Source organism: Sprattus sprattus (assembly GCF_963457725.1).
Source record: "Sprattus sprattus genome assembly, chromosome: 1".
Classification (NCBI taxonomy): Eukaryota; Metazoa; Chordata; class Actinopteri; order Clupeiformes; family Clupeidae; genus Sprattus; species Sprattus sprattus.
The window spans coordinates 46432175-46450059 of record NC_137920.1 but is presented as its reverse complement, the minus strand read 5'-3'; the positions used below and the strand labels follow the sequence as shown (position 1 = coordinate 46450059).

Below are 17885 nucleotides of genomic sequence, written 5' to 3'. Positions count from 1 at the left end.
TGAAGAAAGACGTCGACACTTCGAAATTGAGGTGGCTGTCAAGAAAGACGCGTGTGAGATTACGGTCTCCATACTGCCAATCCAGTTTGACAAAGTTTTTTTTACTTGTTAAACAGATGATTGCGTTGGTGTAACAAATGTAAGTTAACTAACATTTCATCATATCCGTAAAAAACTATCGTTTACATAGCATACCCATAACCGATACGTGGTCGATCACATTCACACGTGGTTAAGCAATTGTTTTTTGAACGTCAAGCATATCTGACTATAACTTAAAAGTAAGGCTTCTTTATTATCAACTAAACGTCGTAATGTTAGTTTTCTAAATTAGTATCCGACCAATTCCTTATCTCGCTAGCTAGCTATCTTGCCAACCAACTTTTAACTTCAAACGCCCAGGTTGTTATACAGGTACGTGAACATCGGTAGGATCAGATGTGGATGGTTAAAGCTGAAACTTTGGTAATGTTAGTTTAGGTATTAAGCTAAGGCTGTGTAGTTGGCCAAGGCACAGTAGTTCACTATTGGTGAAATACATTCTTTTTGGGAATTTGAGCAACATGAATGTGCGACAGTTCCGGTATTACGTAGTATTGTTTTTTTGTTCTTCCTACGACGTTAGGAAAGGTTTGCTCAAGGCCCTACCCAAGAAATGTATTCCCATCACTCTTTGTGTGTTAATTGATGTTTGACATAGTTATGGTAGGTATATTATTTGTCAAGGTATACAGAACTTTTATTATCCGAAGATTACACCCTTAGACCAGTTGCAATGTTTTTCGAAGAGGCTTAAATGTGTGCAAACAACATACGTAGCCTAATATTGTGCGTGTTTTGTAGTCTGTCTACAATCTCAACATATTGATTGACCCTAAGGTACATTGCATTTTGCCCAGGTCCCAGTCTCATGGTATGCACCTTTGGGGGGACAAAGCTGTTTTCTTACAAACTTCTACTTTTGGGTATATCCATATCTATCCTGTTGGATTCACTTGATAGTCTTATTCAGTCAATAATCTCAATGTATCTCTGGGCCACTTTATAAATAAGTCTTTTATGTCCTGTTGCTTGTAAAGCACTTCAAAGACAGTGCTTGTAAGGTGCTACATAATTTAATTTTTAATAATTATGACCATGGACAGATTATGAAACCCTGGGCCTGGACATGTAAAAGGTGGCGGGGCAGTGTATAGCGTGCCGGCCACGCCCCCTACCCCGCAACAAAGTTTTGCTGTATTTTTCACATGCAAAAGACTCCGCCCCCTCCTCTGCTACAATTTCTTTCCCGGGTTAAAGAGGACATCTGGTCACCTTACATAACAGCAAAGTCACGCAGAGGCTCTGGCTGGCTTAGGGCCCCCCCTGAGCTCATGGGCCCCTGGGCCCAGTAGGCCCGTTCGGTAATCCATCCCTGATCATGACCTTACTGAATAAACCAATATGAGCATATACCCAATATTGGGACCCTATTCCATGATGGGTCTGAGTCACCATTTACAACAACAGGATTGTAGGACACGTTTTATTATACCATACATACAAAATCCAAACGTGCACACACGCTTCCGCTACACTTTTATAGAAAAATATGTTTTTTAGTGTCATTGCAGTAAACTTCTTGTGGGCCTTGTTACTTTCATGAAAGAGATAGGCTAGAAGCAAAATGGACTAAACTGAACAAATAAATCGGCTTGTGCAATATTTGTAGCCTAATAAAGTGGAGTAAAGTAGCCTTAAAGCAACCAATGACATCATAAATAAATGTAGCTGATTAATCAATCTGAAGAACTCAAGTGATATCCTGTAGTTTCAAACACTTGGTCATCGCATGTGTGGAATAGCTGTGCTCTAATGTAAGGATGCTTGTGTTGAATAGTGTGCTCTAATGGTCTTACCACTCTTACAACATCTATGGTTCCATTCCATTAAACTTCCATGTGTGTGATAAGCGCATGTGCATAGTACATACATGAGACATCTATGAAACATTTTGGCTGGTTGTTTCCATGATGCCATTACCATTATGATGGAAACAAATAGATTTAGGGAGAAAACTCATAACTAGGGGTAAGTAAAAAAATTGATTATTCGATTTCTCTCGATTCTGTCTCGATTCATAAAAGTTCATAATCGATTTTATAATAAAAAAATATATATATTTACATTATTTTTTTTTTTCACTCTTTTCATTTTGTGTTGAAATGCAAGATGCATCGATTCTTGCATTGTTCATAAAGTCATAATTTTTACAACCTTTTCTCTAGTACAAAAATAGAGAAGGAAATTCATCTATGGATTTTCTTTAACATGAAACACGAAGTAGGACTGGCAAACTCAAATGTTTTAAAAATCGAGATGCATCGACAATCGTTTCATCGGTATAGAATTGCTAATCGATAATCAATTTAGAATCGATAATCGGTTTAGACTCGATTATCGGTTTAGAATGGAATCGTTGACCTCTGAATCAGAATCGAATCGTGAGGTGCCAAGAGATTCCCACCCCTAATCATAGCCCAGTGATGTAGTATGCAGGGAGAAAACTATGTGATCATAACCCAGTGTGATGCACATATACTAACCACCCACCGAATTAGCAATAGACGAAGCACCAGACTTTATTAGAACTTTATATTACCCGTATGTCTAGGAGGCGCTACGATTTGTACGCACTCCATACAGCCCGTTTTTCCATTGATTTCCACTCCGAGACTAATGTTTTGGGAATCACTTCCATTGAATTCCGCCCTGACTTATGTGGCGTTGCCATGGAACTAAGAACCAGGGGCCGTATTCACAAAGCCTTTTATCTTACCACTAGGAGTGCTCCTAACTCGCGCTAAAACCTTTTACGTAGGAGTAATTTCTTAAAAGTGATTCACAACGCCTCTGAGACCTACTCATACTAAGGATAATACCAACTCCTAAGCTTAAGATAAAAACTCCGTTGCTATGGATGACGTCGCTTCTCATGCACGAGTTTAGAAGGGGTGAGGACGGTGATTGGTTGTTGACAGGCTCTCTCATTAAAAACTCAGTCCTAACATCCCCCTAACGATCCCACTAAATAAACAGAAAATAAGAGAATAACCTAGGCTTCAAATGAAGTCATATTAAATAGTTATGGACAGTGCACTTAGCAGAATGCACACGCATGATGACAAGTTTGTGCATCCAACGAGAATGACGCTTTGCACGTTAAGAGAAAGAGAAATTGCCGAAAAAAACACGGAAATTGCATGAAATCAAAGAAGTAATAATTAAAGCACCCTGCAAACTATGCGTGACGCATGGGAGGACATATGTCTTAACATAAATGCTTCATTCCCTGCCGTGTGTCGCTCTGTCGATGACTGCGAGAAGCGGTGGTATGCGCTCCAGTCACAATGTAGGATGGAGATTGCGGAGTGGACTTTAAAAGAGCCGTCGCGGCTACAGGTATTGTGTCACCAAAATAGGCCTCATGCGTATACTTGCATGTTGTAGTTCAACTGTGCTCCCGGTTTTGGATTGAGGAAGGGTGTCAAAAGCCATGTCTTGCATGGATGGCCACTGTCACCCAACAAGTGGCATCAAGCAGGTACATGGTGCCGCTCAAAAAGCTGGCGCAGACCGCGCTCTCCATTAAAATGCGCGAATCGTGAGTAGATCCAGGCCACTTCGCAACAATATCCATGATTGTGAAATTTGGATCAAACACTATCTGTGTATTAATTGAATGTACCTTTTTGCGGTTTACAAAGACGTCCTCATCTCTGGATGGAGCAATTATTTTAATGTGTGTTCCATCGATGGCACCCACGACACCGGGCATTCCTGCAAACGCCATGAAATTGACCTTGATCCTTTGAAGTAGGTGATTGTCCAAAGGGAACCGGATGAACTGTTGTACAATGTGTGGTCTACAGAGTGCGGTGATAGTTTGATGAATGAATCGGCTTACTGATGATTGCGATATTCTGAAGTCGTCTGCGTTGCAAAGTTGCATTTTCCCCGTAGCCAAAAATCGTAATGTTATCAAACATTTAACTTCCGGACTGATTGGGTTGTTTCGGATAGTTGGAGACGTGATTGCATCCCGCACTAATTCTAGTAAAATGTTGATGCCTTCACGGTTTAAACGATATCTTCTCAAAAATTCAGAGTCGTTCATTGTCTCCAACACGTTACGTCTGGCTTCAGCCATTTTAAGACTTTTTGTGAATAGGTCTTAGTGACTTAGGAGTCCTCATGAGGAGTTTTAAGCTGTCCTAGACTTAGGTGCTACTTTTAGGGATAAAATATTTTGTGAATTGCTCTTAGTAAAAAAAAAATAGGAGTCCTAAATTTAAGACTGACACGCCCATTATTTTTAGGAGTTTCTCCTAAATTCGCCACTTATGAGCTACTTTTAGCCCTAAGATTCTTTGTGAATACGGCCCCAGGGGCCTATGGCTAGTTCAATTAGCAGGTATGATTTAGGCTATCTTTAAATGTTAAATGACACTGTTCATTTGAATAAAACATTTCACAATCATGTTTTCAGGTATCGGATGATGTGCGAATTGGCTGCTGGTGGTGGTGGTGATGATGAAGAGACAGATGGACAGCTTGCCGTTGTCAGTTCAGTGAGTACTGATTATAAACCATATGCCAGTTCAGTGAGTACTGATTAAACTATATGTACTGTATGACAGTAAAGTGAGTACTGATTCAACTATATGTATGTATGTCAGTTCAGTGAGAACTGATTTAACTGTACTGTATGACAGTTCAGTGAGTACTGATTCAACTATATGTATGTATGTCAGTTCAGTGAGAACTGATTTAACTGTACTGTATGACAGTTCAGTGAGTACTGATTCAACTGTATGTATGTCAGTTCAGTGAGTACTGATTAGAAACCATATGTCAGTTCAGTGAGGACTGATTAAACTAAATGTACAGTGCCCTCCACAAATATTGGCATCCCTAGTGAATATGAGCTAAACAGGCTATAAAAAAATATGTCTGCTGTTTATCCTCTCAGTCTTTCACTCGAAATATACACAAAAATCTTACCTTTTCATTGAAGTAAAATCATTAAAAGAAAAAAAACATTGACATTAAATAAATATTTTTTCCCAAAACATGTGTGCCACAATTATTGGCACCCCTTAATGTAATTTTTTTGTGCAGCCTCCATTTGTCAAGATAATAGCTCTGAGTCTTCTCCTATAATGCGTGATTAGGTTAGTGGACACATGGCACGGGATCTGAGACCATTACTATTAGAGATGCACGATATATCGGCGGCCGATATATTAGTGGCCGATAAGTGGAAAAAAAAAATATTATTATTATACCGATATCATAACTTTGGCCGATAATTTAAGCCGATATTTTTAACGTCTAATTTCCCTCCAAATATGTTTTCCCGGGTAGCCTGTTATACTCATAGGTCCGTTGCCTGGCTACACTAAACGTGATATTATAGTGAATATAAAGTACTACATGTTAAGCGTTGTAGTGCATCCTGTTGAGGGCTCTAGCCATCAAGTGTGTTGCTTTTGATGAAATTTCTAGTGCCCTAACATTTGAGAAAATAAAAAGGCACATCTAAAACCTTTTGTACCCTTTATTTTTAAATACAAAAAAATATCGGGTATCGTATCGGTATCGGCCACAATAAATCAATAATTATCGGTTATCGGTATCGGCCCTAAAATTCCACATCGGTGCATCTCTAATTACTATATGCAGTATCTCTTCAGATCCTTCAGAATCTGAGGTCAACGTTTGTAGGCTTGGCTACAGCTCATCCCACATATTTTCTATGGGGTTTAGGTCAGGGGACTGTGATGGCCATGGCAAAACCTTTATTCTGTGGTCGGTGAACCATTTTTGTGTTGATTTTGTGGTCTTTATTTTGGTCTCATCTGACCATATAACTCGGTCCCATTGAAAGTCTGACTTACATTTGGCAAACTGTAGGCGCTTTAGTTTGTTGTTGATTGACAGCAGAGGCTTTTTTCTGGCAACCCTCCAAAACAACTTGTGGTGATGTAGGTGGCGTCTGATGGTAGTTTTGGAGACTTTCTGACCCCAAGTCTCAACTAACCTCTACAGTTCTCCATCTGTGATCCTTGGAGATTATTTTGCCAGTAGAACCATCCCCCTCACGGTGCGTACAGACACGTCCTCTTCCAGGCTGATTCTTAACATCTCCTGTCGCTTTAAACTTCTTAATTATTTCCATGATAGATGAAATGGGTATTTTCAACTGTTTAGAGATTTTCTTGTGTCCATTTCTTGATTTGTGCAGCTCAACAACTTTTCGTTGCACATCGTCACTGTGTTATTTGGGTCTTTCCCATAGTGATGAATGACTCATGGAATTTGGCCTGTGTCACCTCATATTTGTACGCCAGTGGAACTGGAAGTCATGGTTGACCTCATAAGAGTTCCTTATCAAACAGGTGAACGTAAAATGGTAAAATATGACGGATGGAAATATACTTCAGCTAGATTTTAATTCAAGGTTTTTCTAGGGGTGCCAATAATTGTGGCACACATGTTTTGGGGGAAAATATTTATTTAATGTCAACAGTTTTTTTTTCTTTCAATAATTTTACTTCAATGAAAAGGCAAGATTTTTGTGAGTATTTTGAATGAAAAACCAAGAGGATTAACAGCAAAGACATATTTTTTTATAGCCTATTTAGCTCATATTCACTAGAGGTGCCAATATTTGCGGAGGGCACTGTATGTATGTCAGTTCAGTGAATACTGATTATAAACCATATGTCAGTTCAGTGAGTACTGATTAAACTATATGTAGGTATGTCAGTTCAGTGAGTACTGATTATAAACCATATTTCAGTTCAGTGAGTACTGATTATAAACCATATGTATGTCAGTTCATCTTCATTTTTTGAAGTTTGATATGTATGCTTATACCCTCAGGACTCTGACTCGGAAGATGGTCCATTGTCCAATATTTTTTCCTATGGTAAGAATCTTTTCCAATGTTACATGTTGAAGTAATCTGTATGAAGAGCAAGAGTGTCTCAGAAAGGGTATGATTAGGTCAGCCTGAATGACCAGTATGGAGTGAGGGCATATTTATTTCAAATACAGAAGATATACAAGAGATACAATATTCTGTGTTTAGTTAAAATTGAAGTTTGTAGATTTTCTTGTATGCTTAGAAATGCTATGCAGGGGGAAATGTGTAATTTCTCAAAACTTTCTGCCTCTTCAATCTTGGTTCAGATTTTTTGTAACCACACTACAATTAACCAACATTTGGTTAGCTCTGTGCTCTAGTTTAAATTATAACTTGCTAGGCTTCAATCAGGAAACATGTCAGCATATCAATGTTGGATAGATTTACATGGATTTTTCTTTTTATATGTATATATATATATATATATATATATATATATACATGACTGCTATCAGTTTAACGCGTTATTAACGGCGTTAACGCAAGCCCATTTTAACGCCGTAATTTTTTAGATTAACGCTCTTTTTGCTCTCCCAATTTGTGGAGTAGGCTAACGTTACGTTTGAGTGAATGGTGAGCGCGATACGGCGAAATGGATGATAAAAAGTTTCTGAATAGAAAGTTTACCTTTAAAAGTTGTGTTGTGCAAAAGCGAGCTTCACTGTTGTCGGAAAATGTCAACAGGCAGCTGGCTGAAAGCACAAAAGTAGTAGGCATACCTTTTATTGGTAACCTAACTGTTACGGTTCATTGTTTTTGAAATAAGAGGCCAGGGGCCGTATTCACAAAGAATCTTAGGGCTTAAAGTAGCTCATAAGTGGTGAATTTAGGAGAAACTCCTAAAAATAATGGGCGTGTCAGTCTTAAATTTAGGAATCCTATTTTTTTATACTAAGAGCAATTCACAAAGTATTTTATCCCTAAAAGTAGCACCTAAGTCTAAGACAGCTTAAAACTCCTCATGAGGACTCCTAAGTCACTAAGACTTATTCACAAAAAATCGTAAGATGGCTGCAGCCGACTTGGAATTGATAAAAGACATTGCTTAAACCATGAAGGTATTAATATTGTCGTAGAATTAGCGCGGGATGCAATGACGCCTTTAAACAACGATGTGTCCCGAAGTGAAATGTTTGGAAACATAAAGATAGCCTATTTGGCTTCGCGGAAAACGCAAATGACGACACTGGGAATCATCAGTCAGCCGTTTAATTCATCAAACTATCAACGTAGACCCCACATCATCCAACAGTTTATCCAGTTGCCTTTGGACAATCGCCAATTACACAAGATCAAAGTAAATTCCATGGCGATCGCAGGAATGTCCAGTGACGGGACACACATTACAATAATTGCCCCATCAAAAGATGAGGACGTTTTCGTCCACCGTGGCCTGGATGTAGCCTACCGATGACTCGTGCATTTCAACGGAGAGCGGTCTGCAGCAGGTTTTTGAGAATTTACCAGCTGGATGCCGCTGGGGTGACAGTGGCTATTGGTCCTGGGACCAGTAGGCTTTCGCTTAGGCTACGTTTCACGTTCGTTTCGCTTGAAGGGCCGTATGTGCTGATATTTGAAGTGGTCAAGGGCTGGAAATATAATAGCCAACAGTTTGCTGGGTGCTTTAATTATTACTGCCTTGATTACATGCAATTGCCAAATTTTATATTGATCGCTTTCTTTTTCTCTTAACGTGCAAAGTGTCATTCCCGTTGGATGCACAAACTTGTCATCGTGCGTGTGCATTCTGCTAACTGCACTGTCCATAACCATTTAATATGACTTAATTTGAAGCCTAGGTTATTCTCTTATTTTCAGTTGATATAGTGGGATTGTTAGAGGGACGTCACGAATTAGTTTTTAATGAGAGAGCCTGTCAACAACCAATCACCGTCCTCACCCCTTCTAAACTCGTGCATGAGAATCGACGTCATCCATAGCAACGGTGCTTTTATCTTAAGCTTAGGAGTTTGTATTATCCTTAGTATGAGTAGGTCTCAGAGGCGTTGTGAATCACTTTTAAGAAATTACTCCTACGTAAAATGTTTTAGCGCGAGTAAGGAGCACTCTTGGTGGTAAGATAAAAAGCTTTGTGAATACGGCCCCTGACTTCTATGTTCACAGCAAACTTGAAAAAAAGAAAATATTAAGCCATGGTTTAACTGCACTATAGGCTGAGTCCTTGTTTATCTGAAATGTGCATTTTATAATTTTATTTTGTACCGCCCTGTTTGGCAATGTTGTTTATCAATAAAATAAAACATTGCATAAAGCAAGCCAATCCACTTTTCCATGTTGATAAGAGCATTAAAAAAAAAAAAAAAAAAAAGATTGAAGGGACATTTAGACTAGATCAAAATTTGCGATTAATACATTTGTGATTAGTCGCGATTAATTCTGAGTTAACTATGACAAAAATGCGATTAATCGCGATTAAATATTTTAATTGTTTGACAGCACTAATATGCAGCCACAGAAAAAAGAGACCACTTCGAAATTATCAGTTTTTCTGGTTTGACTATTTATTGGTATGTGTTTGAGTAAAATTTACATTTTCGCTTCATTCTATTAACTACTGACAAAATTTCTACTAAATTTCAAACAAAAATATTGTAATTTAGAGCATTTATTTGCAGAAAAATGACAATTGGTCAAAACAACAAAAAATATGCAGTGTTTTCAGATCTCGACTAATGCAAAAAAAATATCATCATACTAATGTTTTAACTTAGGAAGAGTTCAGAAATCAATATTTGGTGGAATAACCTTGATTTACAATCACAGCTTTAATGTGTCTTGGCATGCTCTCCACCAGTCTTTCACATTGCCGTTGGGTGACTTTATACTACTCCTGGTGCAAAAATGTAAGCAGCTCGGCTTTGTTTGATGGCTTAAGACCTTCCATCTTCCTCTTCATCACATTCCACTGCTTTTAAATGGGATTCAGGTCTGGAGATTGGGCTAGCCATGACAGGGTCCTGATGTGGTGGTCCTTCATCCACACTTTCACTGACCTGGCTGTGTGCCATGGATCATTGTCTGCTGGAAAAAAGACTCCTCAGAGTTGGGGAACATTGTCACAGCAAAAGGAAGTAAGGTTTCTTCCAGGAAAACTTTGTACCTCGCTTGATTCATGCGTCCTTCACAAAGACAAATCTGCCCGATTACAGCCTTGCTGAAGCACCCCCAGATCATCACCGATCCTCCACCAAATTTCACAGTAGGTGCCAGACTCTGTGGCTTGTAGGCCTCTCCAGGTCTCCGTCTAGCCATCAGATGACCATGTGTTGGGCAAAGTTGAAAATTGGACTCATCAGAGAAGATGAACTTAGAAGATGACCTCCAGTCCGCTTTGGTTCAATCCTTATGGTCTTTTACAAACCTCAGCCAGGCAAAGTACAACAATGTCCTGGAAGAAAAACTTGCTTCCTTTTGCTCTGACAATGTTCCCCAACTCTGAGGAGTGTTTTTTCCAGCAGGGCAATGCTCCATTCCACACTGCCAGGCCAGTAAAGGTGTGGATGAAGGACCACCAGATCAGGACCCTGTCATGGCCAGTCCAACTCCCAGACCTGAATCCCATTAAAAACCTCTGAAATGTAATCAAGAGGAAGATGGATGGTCACAAGCCATGAAAAGAAGCCGAGCTGCTTGAAGTTTTGCACCAGGAGTAGCATAAAGTAACCCAACGGCAATGTGAAAGACTGGTGGAGAGCATGCTAAAACACATGAAAGCTGTGATTGTAAATCAAGGTTTTTCCACAAAATATTGATTTCTTAACTCTTCCTAAGTTCAAGCATTAGTATTGTGTAGTTTTAAAATGAATACGAACTGGTTTTCTTTGCATTATTCAAGATCTGGAAACACGGCATCTTTTTTGCTATTTTGACCAATTGTCATATTTCTGCAAATAAATGTTCTAAATGACAATATTTTTATTTGAAATTTGGTAGAAATGTTGTCAGTAGTTTATAGAATAAAACTAAAATGTTAATTTTACTTTAACTCATACCAATAAATAGTAAAACCAGAGAAACTGATAATTCTGAAGTGGTCTCTTATTTTTTTCCGCGGCTGTATATATGTGTGTGTGTGTGTGTGTGTGTGTGTGTGTGTGTGTGTCTGTGTTTCTAAGTCTATATAAGTCTCCCTGAAACCCTGTACACCTTCTAGTTACAAATTGAGAGAACAGACATAAAGAGATTAAGCTGATTAAAGAAGACCTTAAGAATTAAGACCTCCAATGTATCACAATGGAATAAATACATAAATCATAGTACAAATTACCTGATTAATTCTGTTTGCAACAGAAGAATGATGAACCACTGATATGAACTGCCTCTTGAAACACTTCCTGTTGTTCTGCAGAGGAAGTCCTGGCAGCATGGTACCTGTTAAACACTGCTGTCAAGAAGAAAGTCAGCTATACGCTGAGGATTTCTTCCTTTTGGTGGCACATTTTACTCCGACAAGATGAGAACCACGCCACCACCCGATGGGCCATCAGAACAGGATTCATCGAGGCTAAGTAGGTGACAGAATGGTTCATTATGTTGTGACATATACACATTTCGTCTGTCAAACCAATAAACCAATTAAATGATTCCTTTTCCGTGTCAGTGCGTGTACTGATTTAAGCCTGCAGAAGCTGGAACGCATTGAAACCTTGGAGAGCATTCTCAGTGCCATGGAGAGAGGATGGGTATGTTCCTGCTGTGTTTTAGTGAGGCACTCATGTTATTGACTGTTGTGTTGTTGCTAATGTCTTTACTTTTGGTTTCCCCTACAGTTATCTGACAAACTAACAAAGCAATTAATACCAATGAGTGCCTGTTTTCAGTTGTCGGTAAGTGGATGTTTTTACTGTCATTTTGTACACAATTTGTATTCATTTCATCTTGTTATTTTGCTGCCAAATGTTCTTCAGCAGTTAAGGGACAATAGTTGAGAAATATCTAAAGCTATACAGAATTCTAAACCTGATTGTTCACATCCTTGATTGTGATTGGCTAAAAGCTGTTGTAAAATCCAGCATTACCTTACAATTTGACCTGATTACGTTCCATATTACTGCGAAGCGAATGGCAAGGCATTCATATAGCGCATTTCATACCCAGTGTTCCATCTGGCTGTTGCGTTGCTTCAAGGGTTGCGTGGCAACGATTTATTTAGGAACTATAATTTTTAGTGGCGGAAGAATGACGGTTTAGTATTAAACTATTGTTTCTTAAATTGAATTGTCATTATTTATGAAACCATATCAAATATGTGTAGTAACAGTTTTAGAAAAGCAATAAGCCCTGTGAGTCCGTGCTTTGCGCTGATTTTAGAACAGGTAAGGGGGTTTAACGGCACTCCGCTTTGCGTCGTGCCTAACAACTCCCCTTACCTGTTCTAAAATCAGCGCAAAGCACGGCCTCTTGGGGCTTATTGCTTAAGTAAATATCATTATAGATAATTTCACTATGGTTTTAGGTCTAGCTTGTCATGAGTCTCGCAGAGGTGTTTTCGGTTATTGGTACTTTAAAAAAAAATAATGCGTTTCTTGCCACCAGTGCAGTGGAACCTAGATTGTGTTATTCCAGTTGAATATCTACAAAGTGAACATGTCTTCACCGGGTCCCTTGACCCTATTCTGGGTTAGTATCCCAAGAGGGGATTCTCCCACTCCACACCCCAGACCCTTTAAGGTACCATTATGTTTGTCGCATTGGTCGTTGCGAGTGTGTCGTCAATACAGCGCAACCAGGGTAACTGTCCAATCCCCCATGAACAGGTTAAGTCTTGTCTCCTGTCAATAAGGAAGAGGACTCTATGCTTCCTCATCGTAGTCTTGTAGTCTTGCTTACAATTTCACCTGCTCACACGCATATGGTCAGTGCTTCACTCAGTTTGGGAAACTTTCCTACATCATTCAAACAGCCTCATGGTCACTCTTTTGCTTGTGAAAGTGTCACCTAACCCAGCTGATTATAGCAGATGTATAGGCCGGTCTCCTGTCTTCCCTTTTTTGTGAAAGGTTATTGAAAAGGTTTTCTTTAAAGGTAGTTTCAGATTTCTTGTCTCACAATAATGGGCTAGACCCTAAGGGGACCTCAGTGATTGGCACTTGGAGCCCTACTATTCTCTATTTATACCACTTCCTTAGGTGACCTAGAAAATGGGTGCTCCTCTCGCTATTATGCAGATGATGGTCATATGTACTTGTCTTTCTCCCCGGAGGGCTCCACAATATCTGCTCATATTCCTTCATGTCTCAGTGATATTTGGTTTGGATGATGGGCCACCCTCAGCTCAGTCTTTTGAAAACTGAGCTCCAGGTGATCCCAGCCAATCCGGCTATCCACAAAATATTAACATCCAACTTGGTTCATCTTTATTGCTCCCAGTCTAAACTGCAAACAAGTGTTATGATCTTAGAAGCTCCATGCTCAGAGAAATTGTCTCAAGGACTTGTCTGTTCACATACTATAATATTCGGATCAGACCCTATCTTACAACGATATGCTACACAACTCCTTTTGCAGGCCCTGGCTTTTTGTAACCTAGACTATTGCAACGCGATTTGAAATAGCCCGCCTGCACTTGAAGTGAGACCGTTGCAGATGTGCACATGAAGTGAGACTGTTGCAGATGTGCTCCTGCACATGAAGTGAGACCGTTGCAGATGTGCACATGTAGTGAGACTGTTGCAGATGTGCTCCTGCACAGGTAGTGAGACCGTTGCAGATGTGCTCCTGCACATGTAGTGAGACCGTCGCAGATGTGCTGTGGCACGTTTGGTCTTTGATCAGCCAAAGAGGACGCATGTAACTCTTCTGCAAGTCACCCTTCAATAGCTACCTGTAGCTGCTAGAATCACAATTAAATCTCTCACTCACCTATAGGAAAGCCACAGCCACTGGATCGGCAAATATTTCAATGCTGTAATTCTGCTCTTTTCCCCTCCCCACCACACCACTCCTCCGATAAACAAAAGCAAAAGATTGCAGTCTCTGAAAGATTCTTTTTGTTCATGGTTCCATGGTGATGGAAAGATCTACCTAGTGCGGTCTGTTACAGCAACAACCTTGCTACATAAAAAAAAAGTGCTTTAAAAAAAGCTTTTGTCTAATTAGTAAAACATTTTGAGGTATACTTTATAAATATAATCTTAGTTTTGTTGTTGTTGTTGTTGTATATTATATATAATAATAATAATAATAATAATAATAATACTGCTAATAATAACAACAACAATTAAAGCTTCAAGCAGCGTTGAACAGGCCCGAGCACGCGCACACGTCTGAGAAGGCGCTGGTCGACGGCCGACGCGCACCGCACAGCCGTCCGTCAAGCGTAGAGCAAGCCATGAGAATGCCACGTAAATCAAAACATCACAACAATACAGCGCAAAGAATAAAGAAAGCGACGTTTCCAACCACCAACAGGTGGCACTATAGGCGAGTGGCATTATGGGCATATGTCCGTGTTCAGGCCGGGTCCAGCGTCCACCCTATGAAGTTTGGTAAGGATCGGACAATGTGCAATGTTTCCAACCACCAACAGGTGGCGCTATAGGCATGTGACATTATAGGCATATGTCCGCGTTCAGGCCGGTCCAGCTTCCACCCTATGACGTTTGGTCAGGATCGGAAAATGCAGGCTGGAATTATAAGTGACGTTGAGTTTTGTGGCGAGCACCGGCGAGTCGTAATAGTTTGAGAGTCAGCCACGCCCACCTTTTGAGATTTTGGACAATCTCTCAATACAATTTGATCCCCCATTGCTGAAGAGTATCCTGACCAAGTTTGAAGGCATTTCAATTAAATCTGTAGGAGGAGTTTGATCAGATGCGAGGTGTGGAAACGGGCAAAAACGCAATCAAAACGCACATTCCACTCAAAATTGCCGACTTCCTGTTGACCTGCCACCATTTCGTCGATACACTTTTTGGTGCGTCTGGGCATTTTTTTTTTTTGCTATGCCAAACTAACCCCAATGCATAGGGGTATTTGCAATGTTCTAGGGGGCGCTACAGAGCCATTTTGCCCCGCCCCATACAATTTTAAACGCAAAAGATTTTAGAATTCCCGGCATAACGTCCATACCAAATTTGGTGGGTTTTCAAGCAATTTAAAAATAAAAAGAAGAAGAAGAAGAAACAGTAGAATAACAATAGGGCTTCGCTGCTTTCAGCAGCTCGGGCCCTAATAATAACAAAGTACTAATAGATGATTTACTTTAAAGTTATGAATTGTAAAAATATTGATTTTTTTTATGAATTTAATTTAATTTTTCTTATTTCTTAAAGTTCTCATTGTAGTTTTTTTTTTGTTTTTAATCTTTTTTGTAAGTCGCTTTGGACAAATGCAAACTATGATTAGAGCACATTGAAATACCTGAGATGACCAGTGAACTGGATCACCAGTGTCAGTGGTGGATTAAACTGGAAATGTACTAAATGTTCCGGTTAGTGTTCGTTTTGCTGATGACTAGCAATAAACAATCCTGTTACCTAACGTTAACTCTAGGTTAACATAAGCTGCTATGGTAACAAAAGCAGCCTTTTTATGCATCTAGCAGTTTTCCCAAAGAAAACATGTTACGTGTGAGCACAGCTTAAATGCAAGTTTGGAACCTGGGTCTTTATCAGGCAAGACAGTAACATTAGTAAACCAAGCAAACACTGGGAGGTGCACGAAACATGTTACAGCGAGGACAGCCATAAACTGAACTTTAACCTTTGGCGTGCCCATGTAAGATAAGCGCTCAGCTCTCTCTCTTCTGCTGTAGGGGATAACCCTGCAGGCTTGTTATCTGACCTATGTGTGTGTTTGGATTTGGAAAAATACTATAGCATCCTTTTTTTTATTGTATTGTTAATATTTGTATTATTAAATGAATAACAACATTCCATTCACAGGCATAACAGCATCACATGTTGGCATAGGCTTGTCAAAATGCAGGGGAAAAAATGGGAGTGGGGTAGGTAAGGGATAATCACACGGGTGGTGTTCGGCTGTAGCCACCGAGGCCGCAGGCCGAGTGGCGTTGGCAACAACACCCGTGGGATTATCTAGGGATGCACCGATCCGATATTTGTATCGGTATCGGTACCGATATTGAAGACATTTCTAGATCGGGTATCGGTGACAATGGGCCGATCCATATTTAAAAAATTTTTTTTTTTTTTTTTTTTTTATGTTTATTTATGTATTTACATGGAGGCTTTGTTTAATTCATATCATGCTCCGGTATCATTGTTTTAAACGGACTGTTATTATATTGAAACACGCATATTCAAAGATTTAGGGTGGCGCGATAGCAGACAATCCAGAGAACAGCCATCAAAAGCCTTCCCGCACGTTAACTGTATGAAAAACTATCTGTTGATAGTGACGTTGCCTGGCAACGCTGTCTGCTCAGTTAAGTTCGGTGAATAGTGACAAGTTCAGTTCGTCGCCCATCAGTGGCAAAGTAGTTGTGCCTTATACATTTCCAATGCTTAAATAATCATTGTTCGACATGTATGTGAGGCATTGTGTGCGTACATAATGAATGTAAGGGGTTTCATGAAGTTACGGCTGTGATAGGTAGAGTATTATGAGTGCAGGTTGCTATTAGTAGCGATTAGCATGCTAAGCGGAGATTTAGTTATGTTCTGATGTTGATTCGCTGTAATAAAGATGGGTTCATCCTGTTAAGATTTCGACTGGATGAGCTATGAATGAGATTCATGTTGCCTAGTGTAATGTCCACAATTATATGTATCGAGTAATGTTAGTTGTGTAATTGTTATCGTGTAGCAATAACTCATGCTAAAGTAATTCAGTGCAGTCCCCATTCTCATTGCAGGCACACATGTGTACAATCACATGCATCGTCATGTAATGGAAATTGATGAATGCACATTAAAGAGAGATAAAGAATACAGTTTTGGTAATTGTGGGTCTTTTAACAGAGTAGAACCAGCAAATGCATTAACAGGTCACCATGCTGAGCCTCTACAATGTAACGTTAAAGTTGACACTAGCGGATATATGATTGCTAACTAATATGAAGACTAGCCCTAGTTAGAACGTACATTATTTTTGATTATTTTTATCCTATGTTATGAATTGATAGTGATGACTAGACATGATGTTTAGTAGCAAATGAGCAAAAAATGCACCAAGATCTCATGTCATGCACTCCTCTTTTCTCCCTCTCGCACGTGTGGTCACACACATACACACAGTTACCATACTTTCACGCTGTTTTTTTAATATCGGTATCGGATTGGTATCGGCCGATACTAAACCTCAGATATCGGTATCGGTATCGGAGGTGAAAAAAGCGGATCGGTGCATCCCTAGGATTATCCCTTACCTACCCCACTCCCACGAGTGCTATATCGCTTTTATAAAACAATTCTACCGTCAACAAATTAACATTTCAACACAAAGTTAAGTCTAAAAATGGTTTATTTCGCCATTGTTTCTCCGCAACAAAAAATAGTTCCATTGTCAACGTCTTGGTTTGGAATTTTAAGAATTATGAATTAACGGTTATCATCAACGCGAATTTTTCATCGCGCAGTGATTTATTATTAGCTGTGAAAAATCCCGTAACTGTTGGTATGTTGACGAATAACCTATAGCATGGAACGTCTCTCGTCCAATCAGAAACAGCTAAATTACGCGATAGAACCCAATTGTTTTATAACAATAAACTAGCTTGAAATGGTGTAAAAATGTGCAAATGCCCTTTTAACATTGTGACTGTTTGTATGTGAACAGGATGGAGACCTCACGGACGAGGCCATGGAATGGCTGGAAAGGACAGGAGAGCCCAATATTGTTTCAAAGGTTCAAAAGCTGGGACCCCGATATATTTGCCACGAAATCCTTAGGTTCATCTTTGGAAAATGTGAGAGAAAGCTCGCTGAACTTA

At 39.6% G+C, this 17885-nt stretch overlaps 1 protein-coding gene across 1 annotated transcript in view; it reads left to right on the top strand.

Annotated features, from left to right (window-relative positions):
- ttc3 (tetratricopeptide repeat domain 3) overlaps positions 1-17885 on the top strand; it is a 41450-nt gene continuing 23565 nt past the window's right edge. The window contains exons 1-7 of the mRNA XM_080852011.1: positions 1-139; positions 4529-4610; positions 6928-6973; positions 11340-11499; positions 11592-11673; positions 11761-11817; positions 17732-17861. Coding sequence (XP_080708137.1) covers positions 138-139; positions 4529-4610; positions 6928-6973; positions 11340-11499; positions 11592-11673; positions 11761-11817; positions 17732-17861 — 559 coding nt within the window. The 5' untranslated portion in view covers positions 1-137. The remainder of the gene's footprint in view (positions 140-4528; positions 4611-6927; positions 6974-11339; positions 11500-11591; positions 11674-11760; positions 11818-17731; positions 17862-17885) is intronic.